This window comes from Lampris incognitus, chromosome 14 (assembly GCF_029633865.1).
Source record: "Lampris incognitus isolate fLamInc1 chromosome 14, fLamInc1.hap2, whole genome shotgun sequence".
NCBI classification, from domain to species: domain Eukaryota; kingdom Metazoa; phylum Chordata; class Actinopteri; order Lampriformes; family Lampridae; genus Lampris; species Lampris incognitus.
In genome coordinates this window covers 22958796-22974483 of record NC_079224.1, presented here as the reverse complement: position 1 = coordinate 22974483, position 15688 = coordinate 22958796, and the positions used below count along the sequence as shown (strand labels likewise).

The 15688-nt window shown below is 44.8% G+C and overlaps 1 protein-coding gene across 2 annotated transcripts in view; it reads right to left on the bottom strand.

The window, feature by feature from the left end:
• Positions 1 to 9954: 9954 nt before the first annotated feature.
• ephb3a (eph receptor B3a) overlaps positions 9955 to 15688 on the bottom strand; it is a 30483-nt gene continuing 24749 nt past the window's right edge. For both annotated transcript variants that reach the window (XM_056293466.1, XM_056293467.1), the window contains exons 13-15: positions 14626 to 14775; positions 12099 to 12292; positions 9955 to 10066 (exon numbers count right to left, since the gene is read on the bottom strand). In XM_056293466.1, coding sequence (XP_056149441.1) covers positions 9955 to 10066; positions 12099 to 12292; positions 14626 to 14775 — 456 coding nt within the window. The remainder of the gene's footprint in view (positions 10067 to 12098; positions 12293 to 14625; positions 14776 to 15688) is intronic.

Sequence of the window (15688 nt, the reverse complement as noted above, 5' to 3'; positions counted from 1 at the left end):
ATCTGCAAATATATAATTGCATAATCTGCCCTTTCTTCTCAGACTATTCATATGCATGCTGAGGATCTCTGCTGGCCCCTCTTGTGACATGGTGTCCATCATTCTGCCTGCTTTCAAACACCGGCTGATGGCCACATCTGCTTCTCTGGAGATGTTGCACTGAAAAGTTATTTCCCCCTCAGTCTAGATATGCTCTCGTTTGATGATATTAACCACTTTATTGTGCTAATGGCTACATTTGAGAACCAAAGAGGAAAGTCACAATGGCCAATTTCAACGTGGACAGAAAAATGCATCCGTAATGCAGTTAGGGCATTAATGTAAGGTAGGATCCATTTAAAGAACATTTTGTAAATATTATGGTGCAAAAATGTGGAAGTAGGTAGCCACAGCGATGTGTCGGGATATAATTCACATTGATAGGAACCAGTCAGAACATGTACTATGTATCATCATCACATTTATTCAAGTTTGGTTAAGTTGAGCGACGTTTTGCTGGTGATGTTGCTTGTGTTTTTCTGCCTGGAGCAACAAACAGTGTGTTGAATGCGCACAAGAATCACAACCCACGTGTAGCTATGTATATATATATATATAAAATCCAATGATTCAAGTTATTATTATTTTGCTGTTATTTTAAATAAATATATTTGAAGCATACAGTACAGTGGGATTTGAATTTGAAATGTATAGTAGCTGAATTAACTTGACTAGGTGAGAAGGGGTAGGGCAAAATAAGTATATACTTCCTCCTACTCATTTTTGAACATGCAACAAATAATCTGATGCATATGGAGATCTGTTTGCTAAATTTGATGTGTGGATTTGTTGATCACTTCAGATTACACACACACACACACACACACACACACACACACACACACACACACACACACACACACACACACACACACACACACACACACACACGTGTATCACTCCATCAATTCCGTGAGTGAAAGAGTGAAGACAGAAATAGAAGAAGAAGAGGAGACATTAAGGAAGATCAAGCCCCTCCATGGGATGTACCATCGATAGATAGAAGACGTGGCTGATATCAAGAAATCCTACTAGTAGCTAGAAAAGGCTGGACTGAAGGACAGACCAGGGGCTCTGATCATAGCAGCACAAGAACAGGCACTCAGGACCAGATCAATTGAGGCAGGGGTCTACCACACCAGACAAGACCCAAGATGCAGGCTGTGCAAAGCTGCCACTGAGATAGTCCAGCACTTAGTAGCAGGGTGTAAAATGCTAGCTGGGAAAATATACACTGAAAGGCATAACCAAGTGGCTGGGATAGTGTACCGGAACATCTGTACTGAAGACAGACTGGAAGTCCCCAAGTCAAGATGGGAGACACAGCCAAAGGTGGTTGAGAATGGCAGAGCTAAGATCCTATGGGACTCCAGTTTCCAGACTGACAAGCAGGTGCTGGCTAACCAACCAGACATTGTGGTGGTCGACCAAGGAACAGAAGACAGCGATAGTTATCAATGTAGCAATCCTGAGCGACAGCGGCATCAGGAAGAAAGAGCATGAGAAGCTAGAGAAATACCAAGGGCAGAAGGAAGAACTAGATCTGATGTGGAAGGTGAAATCCACAGTAGTCCCAGTGGTAATAGGAGCACTAGGGGCTGTGACTCCCAAACTGGGGGAGTGGCTCCAGCAGATTCCAGGAACAACATCGGAGGTCTCTGTCCAGAAGAGTGCAGTCCTAGGAACAGCTAAGATGCTGCGCAGAACCCTCAAACTCCCAGGCCTCAGGTATATGACCCGAGCTTGAGGAAGACACACACATCACCACCCCACGGGAGTGTAGTAGGCTACCTTGATATTACCAGCATCAGGGTAGCCACTGGCGTTGCATCATTGTGTACATGTCGATACAGCCATTGGATGACACAAAATATTGTCACATTGCTGGCATGACATCTCTTACTTAACACATACACATGCCTCTGCAGTAAAATGTCTCCTCCTCACCCCTGCGAGGCATGGTTATCAGCCTCCAATTTAAACAGCAAAGCGTCACAACCACAGCCAAGAGTGATTTATCTCCGATCCCTCATCCCTCCACGGCTCCCCTGATACCTGTCTCCCTTGTCTCATTGCTGACCGCAGTGCCTGATCCCTCCCTATTAATTCCCCTCAAACTGTGAGTGGCTGTGGCCCAGAGTCACTGGCGGCAGCACCGACTGGAACAGAAACAATGTGCTGACGGAGGAGGGGGGGGTGTTGCATTGGCAGCTAATTATAAAAACAATAATAATATATTTTTATTCATAGAGTGCTTTTCAGGGTGCTCAAGGACACTTTACATAAGATAAAATTGACATAAAAGCAATATACCAAAACATATGACACACAACATTAAACACATTAAAAGCAGTTCTGAAGAGTGGAGTTTGATTAATGATGTGAACGTAGACAGACCGGTGCAGTCTCTGATGTGTTTCGGGGAGGGGGGGGGGTCCAGAGGTAGGGGGCAGCTATGCAGAAGGCTCTGTCGCCCCAGGTCCGGTGCTTGGTCCTGTGTGGTGGAGACAGGAGGTTGACGTCAGAGGAGCGAAAACTGCGGGGAGGAGTTTGGTAGTGGAGCAACTCGGTGAGGTGAAGTGGTCGGTATGCTCGACTTATAGCCGCTAATCAGTGGTGTGGTACGAGAGGCCTTTTAATGGATCACACACACACACACACACACACACACACACACACACACACACACACACACACACACACACACACACACACACACACACACACACACACACACACACACACACACAACGCTGATCTTTCCATTGTGGAGGGGTTAGATGCCTAAGCGAGCACAAAGTGCACTGTCATGTTAATCAGCATTCTGATTAGCATGCTAATCATCCTTCAAACACCGACGACATTCATGACAGAGAAAGTGGGAGGTGAGAGAAATTTGGAAAGCATTGTGCTAAACAAGATAAATGTCAGACAGATGGTTACCAGTGTATGTGTGCATGTGTGCATGCGGGTGTGCATGTGTGTATGCATGAGTATGTGTGTGCGCCCGTGCATACATGCGTCTGTCTGTCTGCGCTTGTATCAGTGTTGCCGAAGTTTAAATTAAGTGTGAACACATCGTCTGAGGGGGAAATTGAGTGTTTCTGTTAGATGTTGCGCGTTTATCTCTTTCACTGGTGTTGGAACTGCTGGAAACAGCACAGCTGCTTTAAGAGATAGTCAATGTACAGCTTGAGAGAAATTTGTTAATAAAATGCTAGGTTTGAAAGATGACGGGTCATCATTTACACGAATGCAGTACTCTGGTAACAAAACAAAACAAAACAAAACAAAACAAAAAAAAAAGAAAAAGAAAATGTAATCCAGCAGTTGGGAGTATAAGAATATAGTTGGAAAGGAGAAGGAAAAAAATTAATCATTTGTTATTTCCAGTGCATCACTCTGAAATATGTTAAAAGTGGAAGTATGTGAACTAGAAACCTTCCACAAACAAATACTGAACATTATTATGAAACGGTTAAGTTATGTGTGAACTAATGGAAAAAACACTCACACACTGTGGGGTGATGGGTACAAATAATCGATGATTATTTAAATAAAAGTAGTTTGATTATTGTCTGTGACCTAGACGATGTGTCTGTTTACCTCCACGTGTACGTTCGGAGCAATCCAACAGATTATGCTGCTAATTATGATTTTAAGAAGGGCATCGATGTTGCAACATATTATATATATAAACTCCAAACCTGATTGAAAATTAAGAAAAAAACATCAATTACCAGGGAAAGTCCTCGAAATGACGATCAATCCAGTCAGCAGAGATCTTTTGGATGTTGAAGCATCGGGAACTATGTAAAGTACATTAATCTAAAAAGTTTTGGGCAAACTATGATCAGAAACTGTAGCATCGCATTGACAACCTTGTCATGCAAAACAACTACGCATGACAGATTTTCATTATGTTCTCAAGTTCAAATTTCACTTTCTTGTCATATGCATATACAAAGTACCATGTACCTTCAAATGCAATGAGAAGCATATGACCTGGCTCTCTCAGCCCTTAAATCTATATATAAGGAAATAATAAATAATAACAAAAACAATACATCAGAAATCCCACAAAATGATAAATCAATTAAAGTTGTATAAGGTGCCTACTGGTCATTATTCTGACCGGCTGGGGGTAAAAACTGTCTTTGAGGCAGCTTGGTTGGAGCTCTGATGCTCTGTAAGCATTGTCTTGAGGGAAGGATGGAGAGCAGACCATAATGTGATGGGTGGATGGTGTCCTCCATCATACTTAAGGCCTTCTTCTGCAACGGGTGGTGTACATGTCCTGAAACTGTGGCAGCGCTGCTCCTATGATGGTTGAGGCTGTTTTTACTATCCTTCTCAGTTGTTTGTGGTCCTGTTCAGCCAGGTGGCCAAACCACAGCAGTATGCTTCCAGTAAGGACACTCTCTATGGTGGTCTGATAGAAATTGACCAGGGTTTTTGTGAACATCCTGAATTTTTCAAGACATCTCAGAAAATAAAGTCTCTGCAGGCAACATCACTGCAGACCCACCACATGTGCGGGGTGGCATGGCTCAGGAAGTAGAGCGGGTCGTCTAGTAATCAAAAGGTCACTGGTTCGATTTCCGGCTTCTGTGGAGAGCATGTTGAAGTGTCCTTGAACAAGACACTGAACCCTTAACTGCTGCTGATGAGCAGGTTGGCACCTTGCACGGCATCCTTCGCCATCAGTGTGTGAATGTGTGTGTGAATGGTTGAATGTGAGGCGTACACTGTAAAGCACTTTGAGTGGTCGGTAGATTAGAAAAGCACTATATAAACGCAGTCCATTTATCATTTCTTTACCATTTACACCTTGGTCACAATCTGTTCCAACTCCTCCCCTCTGGTAGGCGCTACAGAGCACGGTACCCCAAAACAACCAGATATAAAAACAGTTTCTTTCTGCAGGTTGTCATTCAAATGAACGCTTAACACTGTCAAATAAATCCAACCATTTTGTATATACTGCACTATACTATACATTGTACATATACTGGTACACTCTGTCATGTCCGTCTAACTCAGGCATGTATGTAAGTAACCTGCTAACATCTATTCCAGCATCTCTGATATATTCTCTGCACCATTGCACTTTACCCACCTCTTATTTCGCCCGAATAAGTCAATCCTTGTGTATATTGAAGATTGTTGTGTTGTAGTGTTGTTATTCTATGTTAAGTACACTGAGAGAACCATGAAACCCGAGTCAAATTCCATTTGTATGCAAACCTATATGGCCAATAAACCGGATTTGGATTCTGTTGTGCCTTCTTAATGACACAACTGGTGTTTACAGACCAGGAGAGGGAGTCTGAGATCTGAATGGCTAAAAATCTGAAGTTCTTCACATTTTCAACAGGGACATTGTTGACGTAAACTGGTGTCTGAACTGTTTTGGACTTCCTAAAATCCACTATTATCTCTTTTGTTTTCTCAACATTTAGGGAGGTTGAACTCGTGACACCATATGGATAGGTTCCTCACCTCCTTCCTACTGGCATCTTCACTGTTTTTTTTTGTTGAATTTTCTCCCTCCCTTTTTCTCCCAAATTGTATCCGGCCAATTACCCCTCTCTTCCCGAGCCGCGCCGGTCACTGCTCCACCCCCTCTGCCGATCCGGGGAGGGCTGCAGACTACCACATGCCTCCTCAGATACATGTGGAGTTGTCAACCGCTTCTTTTCACCTGACAGTGAGGAGTTTCACCAGGGGGACGTAGCGTGTGGGAGGATCAAGCTATTCCCCCCAGTTCCCCCTCCACCCCGAACAGGCGCCCCGACCAACCAGAGAGGCGCTAGTGCAGCGACCAGGACACATACCCACATCCGGCTTCCCACCTGCAGACACGGCCAATTGTGTCTGTAGGGACGCCTGACCAAGCCGGAGGTAACACGAGGATTTGAACTGACGATCCCCGTGTTGGTAGGCAACGGAATAGATCGCCACACTACCCAGATGTCCCACTGTTGTTATTTATCAGTCCAATTACTGTGGTGTCATTTGCAAATTTCACTGTACTGTTAGGATATTTGGCAACACAGTCATGTGTGAACAGACTGTAGAGTAAGGGACTAAGTCAACAACCCTGCGGTGCTCCTGTGTGCAGAACTATGGTAGATGAGTTGCTGGTATCTGCTCTCACTGCCTGAGGTTTGCCTTTCCGAAAGTCATATAACCACATACAGAATTACAAAGACCAAGATCCCTAAACTTTAACACGGATTTAGATGGTACAAAGGTATTAAACGCAGTGCTATAGTCAATAAACAACATTCTGACATAGGTGTTTTTCTCCTTCACGGTGTTTTAACACAGTATGCGGAGCCAATAACACAGCATCTTCCACACATCTATACTGATAAGCGAACTGTAGCGGCTCAAGGTTGGCAGGAATGTTGAGATTTATGTGCATCTTAACTAATTTTTCAAAGCATTTCATTATCACCGAGGTCAACGCAACAGGTCCACAGTCATTAAGACAGGGTGCATATATCAAGGGGCATTAACGTGTCCCGGTTGATAGTGCCACTACCTAAGGTGTAATGTTATGTCTCCATCCCGGGTTGTCATGACAACATGACACCGTTCATAGACTTAAAATGCTTTTTGATTCAAAATGGAGCTCACATCACATAGCCCCATCTTTTCTGAAGAGACTTTGATTTTCATTTGAGCTTGCGGTCCATGGATGCGGGGGTTTCCTTCATACTGATTTGAGAAACAGAAGATCGAATTGAGCGGTTAGTTCAAAGCCTGATATTTTGGTGTCTCTCTTCAGATGTGCAGCAGAGTACTGGTGCATTTCACCAAGAGGGTAGTTTTCCATTGATAAGCCTGCACAGGCAGCTACGCCGCCACCAGCAGCAAATCACTGCTCTGTTAAAAGGCCCTGATGCATAGCAAACTCTCCTGCCAAGCCTCCTCGCTCCAAATCCGCCTGCTTGCAGACCCCCTGTAATTGGAGGCATTAAACTTGCTTTGGACAGGATGGCAAATGAGTGCTTTGAGCTTGGAAGAGAACTGACGGATGCATTCAGAGGGGGTACACGAGTAGAAACAGCTAAATCTGACAAATCACTGTCAATCCACCAGATCTCCAAGTTCATGCGTGTACACTTAAGAAGTTTATGTGTGTGTGCATGTGTGTACATTCATGTCTATGTGTCCATGTATATATGTGCATGTCTAGTTATGGATGTATGAGATGGAAAGTGTTTGTGTTTTGTCCCCCCCCCCCCGTCTGCCCTGTTTTGGCTGACATTGGCGTGTGATTATGCACATCTAGCGTAACAGCCTAGCGGTTGTTAATCTCACAGTAATCATAGGGATCACTGCAATGACGTAGCGGTTTGACATTGAGTTGCTGAGCGTCTGTCTGGTCATCGATGAGCAACTAGTAAGCAGGAAACAAACTGCCCCAAAATTGAATGTCGGCTTGCCTCGGCCTCCTCCGTTTTTAACTCTGCCAAAGCTGCTCATTAAAATCTATGGCTGAACTGTCTCAGTTAATTTTTCATCACTTACCAGTCTGTAATATGGTAATGAGATATCTTCAGGTAGATTCAATGTCATTTTTCATTATGCCTGAAAGGGCAGCAGTGATTTTTTTTTCCAGGGAATGTTGCTGTGATAGGGTCAGGGATGAAGGATTACAAAATTTTAATCAGTAAATTATAAGACAAGGAAGTATGTAGGACTTGAAAAGGTAAAAGAAACACGTGATTGAAAAAAAAGATCTGCACACACACACATGTACATGTAAAACCCAGCAACAGTACACGAAATAACTTTCTGTGCACACATGTTGGTTTTTCCATCTCCATGCTCCTGATGTCCTTTTGCACTGAGCTGGCGTGCCCATCCTGCAGAGGATGCAGAGGATGCAGCACAAGACACCATCAGTCCTGGGTCCTCGTGACTGACGGATTAAAGCCAAACAACCCTCACATTTGGTGTGCGGCCAGTTTAACCCCGCCATCTTAAAGCGCCTCCGACAACAGGGGCAGAAGTCCCAAACACGGTTGCCTTGGTCTCACTAATTGGCAGGCTGTATGGACCAGCCTTTGAAAATCTTAAACTTTAATGAGTCCAGCCACAGCTGCTGTGATATTCTGACTGAGGAAATAAAAAAACACACAGGCTATTCCCCTCTTTTTCATCCCTCGGCTGGAAAAGAGACGTGGAAATTCAGCCTGGTGAACTCATGGAGACATCAAAGACAATACCACATATCGGTTTAATAATTTATTTGCATATAATTATCGTAAAAATATTGAAAGAAAGCCGCTTATTTTTTGTTCTAGTTTACTTTATCGTTTTACAACTTAATACAATTTTAATTGCACAGGAAAAAAAGAAAAAAAGGGGTCTGCTTTAATGGACACACATTTTTTTCTTTCATTGTGGCGTGTCATTTGTATCTTTGCAATGACCATTAAACCGTAATTTTCCATTTGCTTGCTTCTCAGCAATAAACAAACAAGCATATAAACAATAAGGGTCATGGATGAGGCCGAAGTCAGGTCGAATAGTTGTGAGCGAAGGGCAGATTGGTCTCACAGAAATATATATATAATATATATATATATGTATGTATGTGTACATACACAGGCAGTCTTTTTAAATAGATACTGCACTGAGAGTTGGCGTTTTGCAAAAAAAAAATGTTGAGCGCAAAATTAAGCAGTGAATGATTTGCACTACATTAATGTTTGTAGGTCAGGTCATTATAAATGTCGTACGCTGTCATCTTGATTGTGACCTTTTTAATTCCCATTGATCTGCCGGAGTAATTCCACTATACACCAAAAAACCACGGTCAGCTACCATTTGAAAAATGGCAGATATCAGTCTTCGTAGAGTCGCCTCAGTGTTTTGAATGATTTATTCTGCCTGGACAGAATTATTCCCTCTCGTTCATTCATAACTGTCTACTTTCTCAATATGGGGGCGGGGGGTAGCATTATGGGGGGAAAAACCCAGAAGGCCTGATAAACTGTCAATTAAAACACAGAGGAAGTCTTTCGCAGCAATAATAGATTATAGTAACATGGCATTCAGAACATTACAAATGAAATAAAAACATGAATAAAAATAATAGCCCTAATGTCCATTTGGCAAATGCCAACAAAGCCACAGGGATGTGGAATGTTTGTCCTTTTGTCGTCTGGCATACACATGATGTGTCCTGCACGATGTCCCGTCAATTACGTCTCTGTAAAATCCCAGTTAAGCAGAGTAGGCAGAGAAACCGTACGATATAAGGAATATATGGAAGACAACATTAAAAAGGGAATGGATAAACAGTTTTTTTCTCTTTGTTCATTCGTTTTTGTTTTGTTTTTTTCTTTCCTCTAAAAAGCAAAACGGCAAAAGAAAGAGCAGAGCTGGTTCTGAAGCACAAGCCATCAGATGTTTCCTTCTCTTGGTCGGACATGTCCAGCAGGAGTCCCTGTGCTCTCGGCGCTGCTGTTCAATACCAGACGCTGAGGTCTATCATCTCTGAGATGGTCTCTCCCATTCACGGTCAAAGCGAACGGGTAAGTAAGGGGGAAGGGTGGGGGGGGGTGATATTACTAGGGAAGAGTTTCTTCCAAACCAGCAGAAAACACATGCAGACATGCAAACACAACCTGAGGAGGGGCAAGAGGGACTTCACAAATCCACAACTGTCAAATAATGAACACACACACTTCAATGGCAAGTTCTCTTTCCCCAGACAATAAAATCTCCATGTGCTCGCCAAAAGAAATATCCAAAAGGCTTTTCTCTGTAGCAGGAAACTCCTTTTTTCTTTTTTTTCTTTTTTTTTAATACATCTGGCTCTCCATATAAGAGTTTGTAGGTAGTTTATATTCAAAATGCTGTGGTTTGCTTCTTAGCTTGCTTTAAGTTGGCTCACACTCGGATGGGGAGAGTTTGGCTCATCTGTTGTCGGATGATTTCCTGACTGGTGTCCGGACTTTTCCTGTGGTGGCCCGGCAGCGTCCCTCCGACCTGCAGCAGGTCCCTGCCGGCACAGAGACACACAGGTCACCTGCGGGTTCAGAGCCAGTTAAACAACAAAGACGGGCCACATCTCACGTCAATCCAACGGACATAGGTGGAATTCTGATCTGACACCGCACAGAAAACAAAAACCCTTCTGAAACAAAACCTGTGCAGCAGATGAGTGAGTGTGTTTGCGTATCGTCTGTAGATCTCAAAATTCCGGGTGGGGAGCTGAATTAGAGGACAATAAAGAGGATAAATTAATATAAAATACAACACAATAACTACAAAAGCAAAAGTGCTGACATAGACCATGGAATATGAAGCCAACAGTGACTCCCCCTACAGACTATATAGTATTTACAAAGTCAAATGCAACCACTTGGCTAGCTCCATTTATCATATTGGGGTTTTAAATAAAAGTCAAGCATTCATCTCTGCTATCTTGGCAAGAGTGCTGGAGTGTCTCAATGTCCTTTGCATTATGCCCCGTGTCCTTGTCTTTGCGACCCTCTTGCCTGAAGATACCCAGGAGATATCGGTGCATCTCATATCCTCTCCTTCCTCCATTATCTGCCCCAGCATCACTGAGCATCCAGTGGTGGGTGAGAAATGGCAGGAATACACATGTGTACACTACATCGAAAACCACAGCTCTGCACCCACAAAAACACAAACGTCTGCTTGGGAGACACACAGCAAATAATGCACTGTTGACATGATCCTCTCTCTCTCTCTCTCTCTCTCTCTCTCTCTCTCTCTCTCTCTCTCTCTCTCTCTCTCTCTCTCTCCCCTCTCTCTCTCTCTCTCTCTCTCTCTCTCTCTCTCTCTCTCTCTCTCTCTCTCTCTCTCTCTCTCTCTTTTGCTCTCTCTCTCTCTTTCTCCTCTTCCTCCATCCATCCATGCTGTCGCATAGAGATGAGGCCATAAATTAATCATTTGCACATCAGCCACATACAAGGACACATAGCATTGCATGCAGGCACACACACACACTCAAACAAACATGCACATGCAAGTGCACAGGCACCAACATGTGCATTTGTATATGCACAAATACACACACACACACACACACACACACACACACACACACACACACACACACACACACACACACACACACACACACACACACAGAGGAACACCCTCGCTCCCACTTGTCCATCTGAGTACAGGGTGTGCCCTCCCCTGATGCACTAAAAAGCTCATTAGCAACCTAATTAAACACATTCCTCTCTTTTAGCTTCTCCTCAATCTCGCTTATTACTTACACTCCATCACCCCCTGCTTTTACACATCAGCAACTCTGGCTGCTGTGTGTCCTATCACCTACTTTCCGGATCCAGCCAAGTGTACAGGGAATTAAACCTAGGTCAGCCGTCGCGTTTCCACACGCAATTAGCTTCACTGAGCTCCAGTCTTGGCATAGGAATTGCCCTTGGGGCATAATTGTAGTTAAACTGTGAGCCAAGGAGCTGGCAGAGGACCCGGATGCTCTATGTATGAATTCTACCTTTTGTTTCGATGGGAAAATTGGAACCTCTTGCACAGTTGGAGTCGCCTGCTTTTGTGCATTATACATCACTTTGGAGCTGGAGCCTTCCTTCTAACCCAATTATATTGTTGTGTGGATGATGAAGTTATAAAATACACATCAAACATGTTTGTAAAAATGTGCACCTTGAGCATAAGAAATGGAAGTTTGCTTATTTAGAGTTGCTCCGACGTGGTTGGTACTTTTTCACTAGGCCTCTCTAAAAGCATCAAATATGATCTGCATTAAAAAAAAAGAATATAAATATCTCATCAGTGCAAGGCCAACAAGCAGCATCATGCAAGACGGTCACTCTGAACATCGCCAACCATTAAGATTAGCCATTAGCCAGGGCTACTCTTAGTGTCAACAATGTCAGTGTCCTATTCCGTAAAAAACTACAACAGTCATCTCTCCTCTCACCCCCCCCCACCCCCACACACACACAAACAGGGTGAAAAAAACAAAAACTAAACATGAGTGAGATAGAAAGCATTTCTGAGCGTCCACTCACCCCGAGTAGGTGCTGGTGACCATCTTGAGGCTGGCAGCGTTGCGGAGCAGCTTGTCCAGGGTGCCTACGATGCGACAGAACTTGGGCCTTAAGTTTCGCTCCTTCACCCAGCACTCCAGCATCAGCTGGTGGAGCACCATGGGACAGTCCATGGGTGGGGGCAGCCTGTAGTCCTGCTCCACTGCCGTCATCACCTGACAAGACGAGCAAAGCCGTCATCTAATCAGTCTTAAATGCAAAAAGTCTCCGTGTCATGCATTCAAATAGTAATTTCCACATTTCTGCTCTACTTATTGTGCATGTTTCACATGTTGTCCCTAATGGATTGAAGGATTACTTGATAAAGATTATTGATTTCAAGACTTTTTTTAAATATTATATACTTGGGTAGTGTCACGAGAATTTTTCTCATCTAGGGGTGTCGGGTGGCATTCCCTACCAACACGGAGATCGCCGGTTCGAATCCCCGCGTTACCTCCAACTTGGTCGGGCGTCCCTACAGACACAATTGGCCGTGTCTGCGGGTGCAAAGCCAGATGTGGGTATGTGTCCTGGTTGCTGCACTAGCGCCTCCTCTGGTTGCTCGGGGCACCTGTTCAGGGCAGAGGGGGGACTGGGGGAATAGCGTGATCCTCCCACATGCCATGTCCCCCTGGTGAAACTCCTCACTGTCAGGTGAAAAGAAGCAGCTGGCGACTCCACATGTATCGGAGGAGGCATGTGGTAGTCTGCAGCCCTCCCTGGATTGGAAGAGGGGCTGGAGCAGTGACCGGGACAGCTCGGACGAGTGGGGTAATTGGCTGGATACAATTGGGGAGAAAAGGAGGGGGGGATATATATATATATAGACACTGCTAATAGAAGTACTCTAAACCTCATCTTCATAAGCCAGGGCTTCCCATACAGTATGTTATGGGGTACTTTTAATCCAAAGTACATTACAGCAACGTGCAGTGCATGCATTTTAACATGGATTCCCCCCAGTGGAAATCACCCCCACACACCCTCTTGTTGATATCAAACAAGAGCTGACGGGAGGATGCGTGAAATCTTTGCTTGTGGATTCAATTTTCCCTGGCATATGCTTGCGCTCTCAGACAATTCACAGAAGTGCGTTATCATCCATCCATACGTCGTGTGAGAGTTTTGACTCATTGCAACCGAGGAAACGGCCATTAGGGAAACGATAAATCATACTGGCAGCGTTCATCTTCACGTGCTGCTCATTCTTTGATTCTCACGGTACACTTTTATTCTGCATGCACCTGTTTATGGTCGTCGTTTGTCGGCTCTATTGCTCATTAAACAATGACTACGGCACAAAGGACCTTGGGAACAATAAAAGACAGGTACTTTGCTTCATTCACGGCAGCTCGTGAATGCGGTTGGCGAGACTCTACGCGTGTGATACTGGCATTATTTTATTCCAGCTCCTTTGCTTTATTGCCATCAGCATTGCAACTGTCATTTGGCGTGCAATACGGCGAGGATGCTCCATGGGGAGTGAAATGGAAGTACCCATACTGGCTTTATACTGTGCTAGGTAAGGAGGAGCCGAGACTTCTTTCTCTTCAACAAAGTCACTGCTGTTGTCACAACGTCTGTGGTTTGGAAATAGCCTTCAGCTAACAACATATGTTAAAATAAATAAATAAATAAATAAACAAAAAGCCCCCCCCAAGCCTGTGTTTCTGTGTATTTGTGTGTGTGTATCCGTGTATATATTATTGTGTGAGCTCCGTACAGTATTGGTTTATACAGAGCAGGTTAAGTAAAAAATAAAAACACAGGTAAACAGCTGGACTAAAAGCACCTACAGGGGCGCATGTCTGGGCAGAGAGGCAGTCTATTCCTATTCCCTACCAACACGGGGATTGCTGGTTTGAATCCCCGTGTTACCTCTGGCCTGGTCGGGCGTCCCTACAGACACAATTGGCCGTGTCTGCAGGTGGGAATCAGGATGTGGGTATGTGTCCTGGTCGCTGCACTAGCACCTCTGGTTGGTCGGGGCGCCTGTTCTGGGGGGGAGGGGGAACTGGGGGAGGTAACGTGATCCTCCCATGCGCCACATCCCCCTGGTGAAACTCCTCAATGTCAGGTGAAAAGAAGTAGCTGGCGACTCCACGTGTATCAGAGGAGGCATGTGGTACTTTGCAGCCCTCCCCGGACTGGCAGAGGGGGTGGAGCAGTGACTGGGATGGCTTGGAAGAGTGGGGTAATTGGTCGGATACAATTGGAGAGAAAAGGGGGGGGGACCTACAGGGTGGACATGCATAAAAAACAAGCCTGGCAGTCTGAAAATCTACAGTTTGGCTCAGGAGGAAATCTCTGTCAGCCCCTAGCTTAGACACAGAGGTCTGTCTGGGTGTGTTTATGAATGTTTAAGTCTGCTGCTGCTTGTGTTTGTGTGTGGGTACAACATGTCAGTATGTTTGTGTCAGTATGTTTGTGCGCCATGTCTGTCCGTTGTGTCTTGTCATTGCTTGTCTATAAGTCTGTCTGTCTGGTGAACAGGGAATTAACTCACATCCTGGTTGCTCATGTCCCAGTATGGCCTCTCTCCATAGGAAACCACCTCCCACATGACGATGCCATAGCTCCACACATCACTGGCGGACGTAAACTTCCTGAAGGCAATGGCCTCCGGTGCCGTCCATCGGATAGGGATCTTTCCTCCCTGCTCAGACACAGAGGGGGGCAGTTTGCGTTTTACTTCTTGTGTGTGTGTGTGTGTGTGTGTGTGTGTGTGTGCGCGGTGGGGGGTTGGCATTGATATCCTGGGACATGTTGTGTTGAGCTGCAGAGTCATTACAGCTACACCCACACAGACAGACAAGGAGACAAAGAGACAGACATCTCCATTTACACAACCACACACATGGTTGGTCACACACACACAAGCAGGCATACATGCAGATATGTGTATGTACACATGCACACACTGAGTTTGACCTGAGCACGTTGCTGAAATTTCAGTTTTGCTACATTGTGGCCGTGGGGTGTGGTTTTTTTGTTTGTTTCTGCTCCAGGCAGAGAGCCTGGAGTGGCTCTGCAACATCAACAGCACACCTGCAGGGGGTTTGCTACCAGACACAACCGTTATTGATTAACCCACTGTGTACGATTCCCCCTGCAGTGAGGCTGGGACTGGAAACACAATGCACACACTGGAACGGACAGCGACACTTCAGTGAAGAAAGAACTGGGGTCAAGTTGGGGTAGTTTGGAGTCGGAGCCGTCACTGATAAGGTAGCCTGTGAATGGTTTTAGTTGTTGTGTCGATAAAGGAGTCAATAAAACTGGGGCATCTGGCTCAACTCGGGTGTCGTAACATCCGTCATTCCCATAACAACTCATGACATACACACGGTAGTGCAATCAGGGGCAGACTGGAAATGAAAAATGGCCCCGGACTTTTTGACTCAGACTGGCCCACCAACCCCCCTCCAAATACACCACCACCCACACAAACCACCAGGAAAACTCCCAGTGCTCCAGATGGCCATGCAATACATACGAAGACAGTCATGCATGTATGCACATATGCACGTGCATGTGTAAAACAAACAAAGACGATCAAATGAACAAGC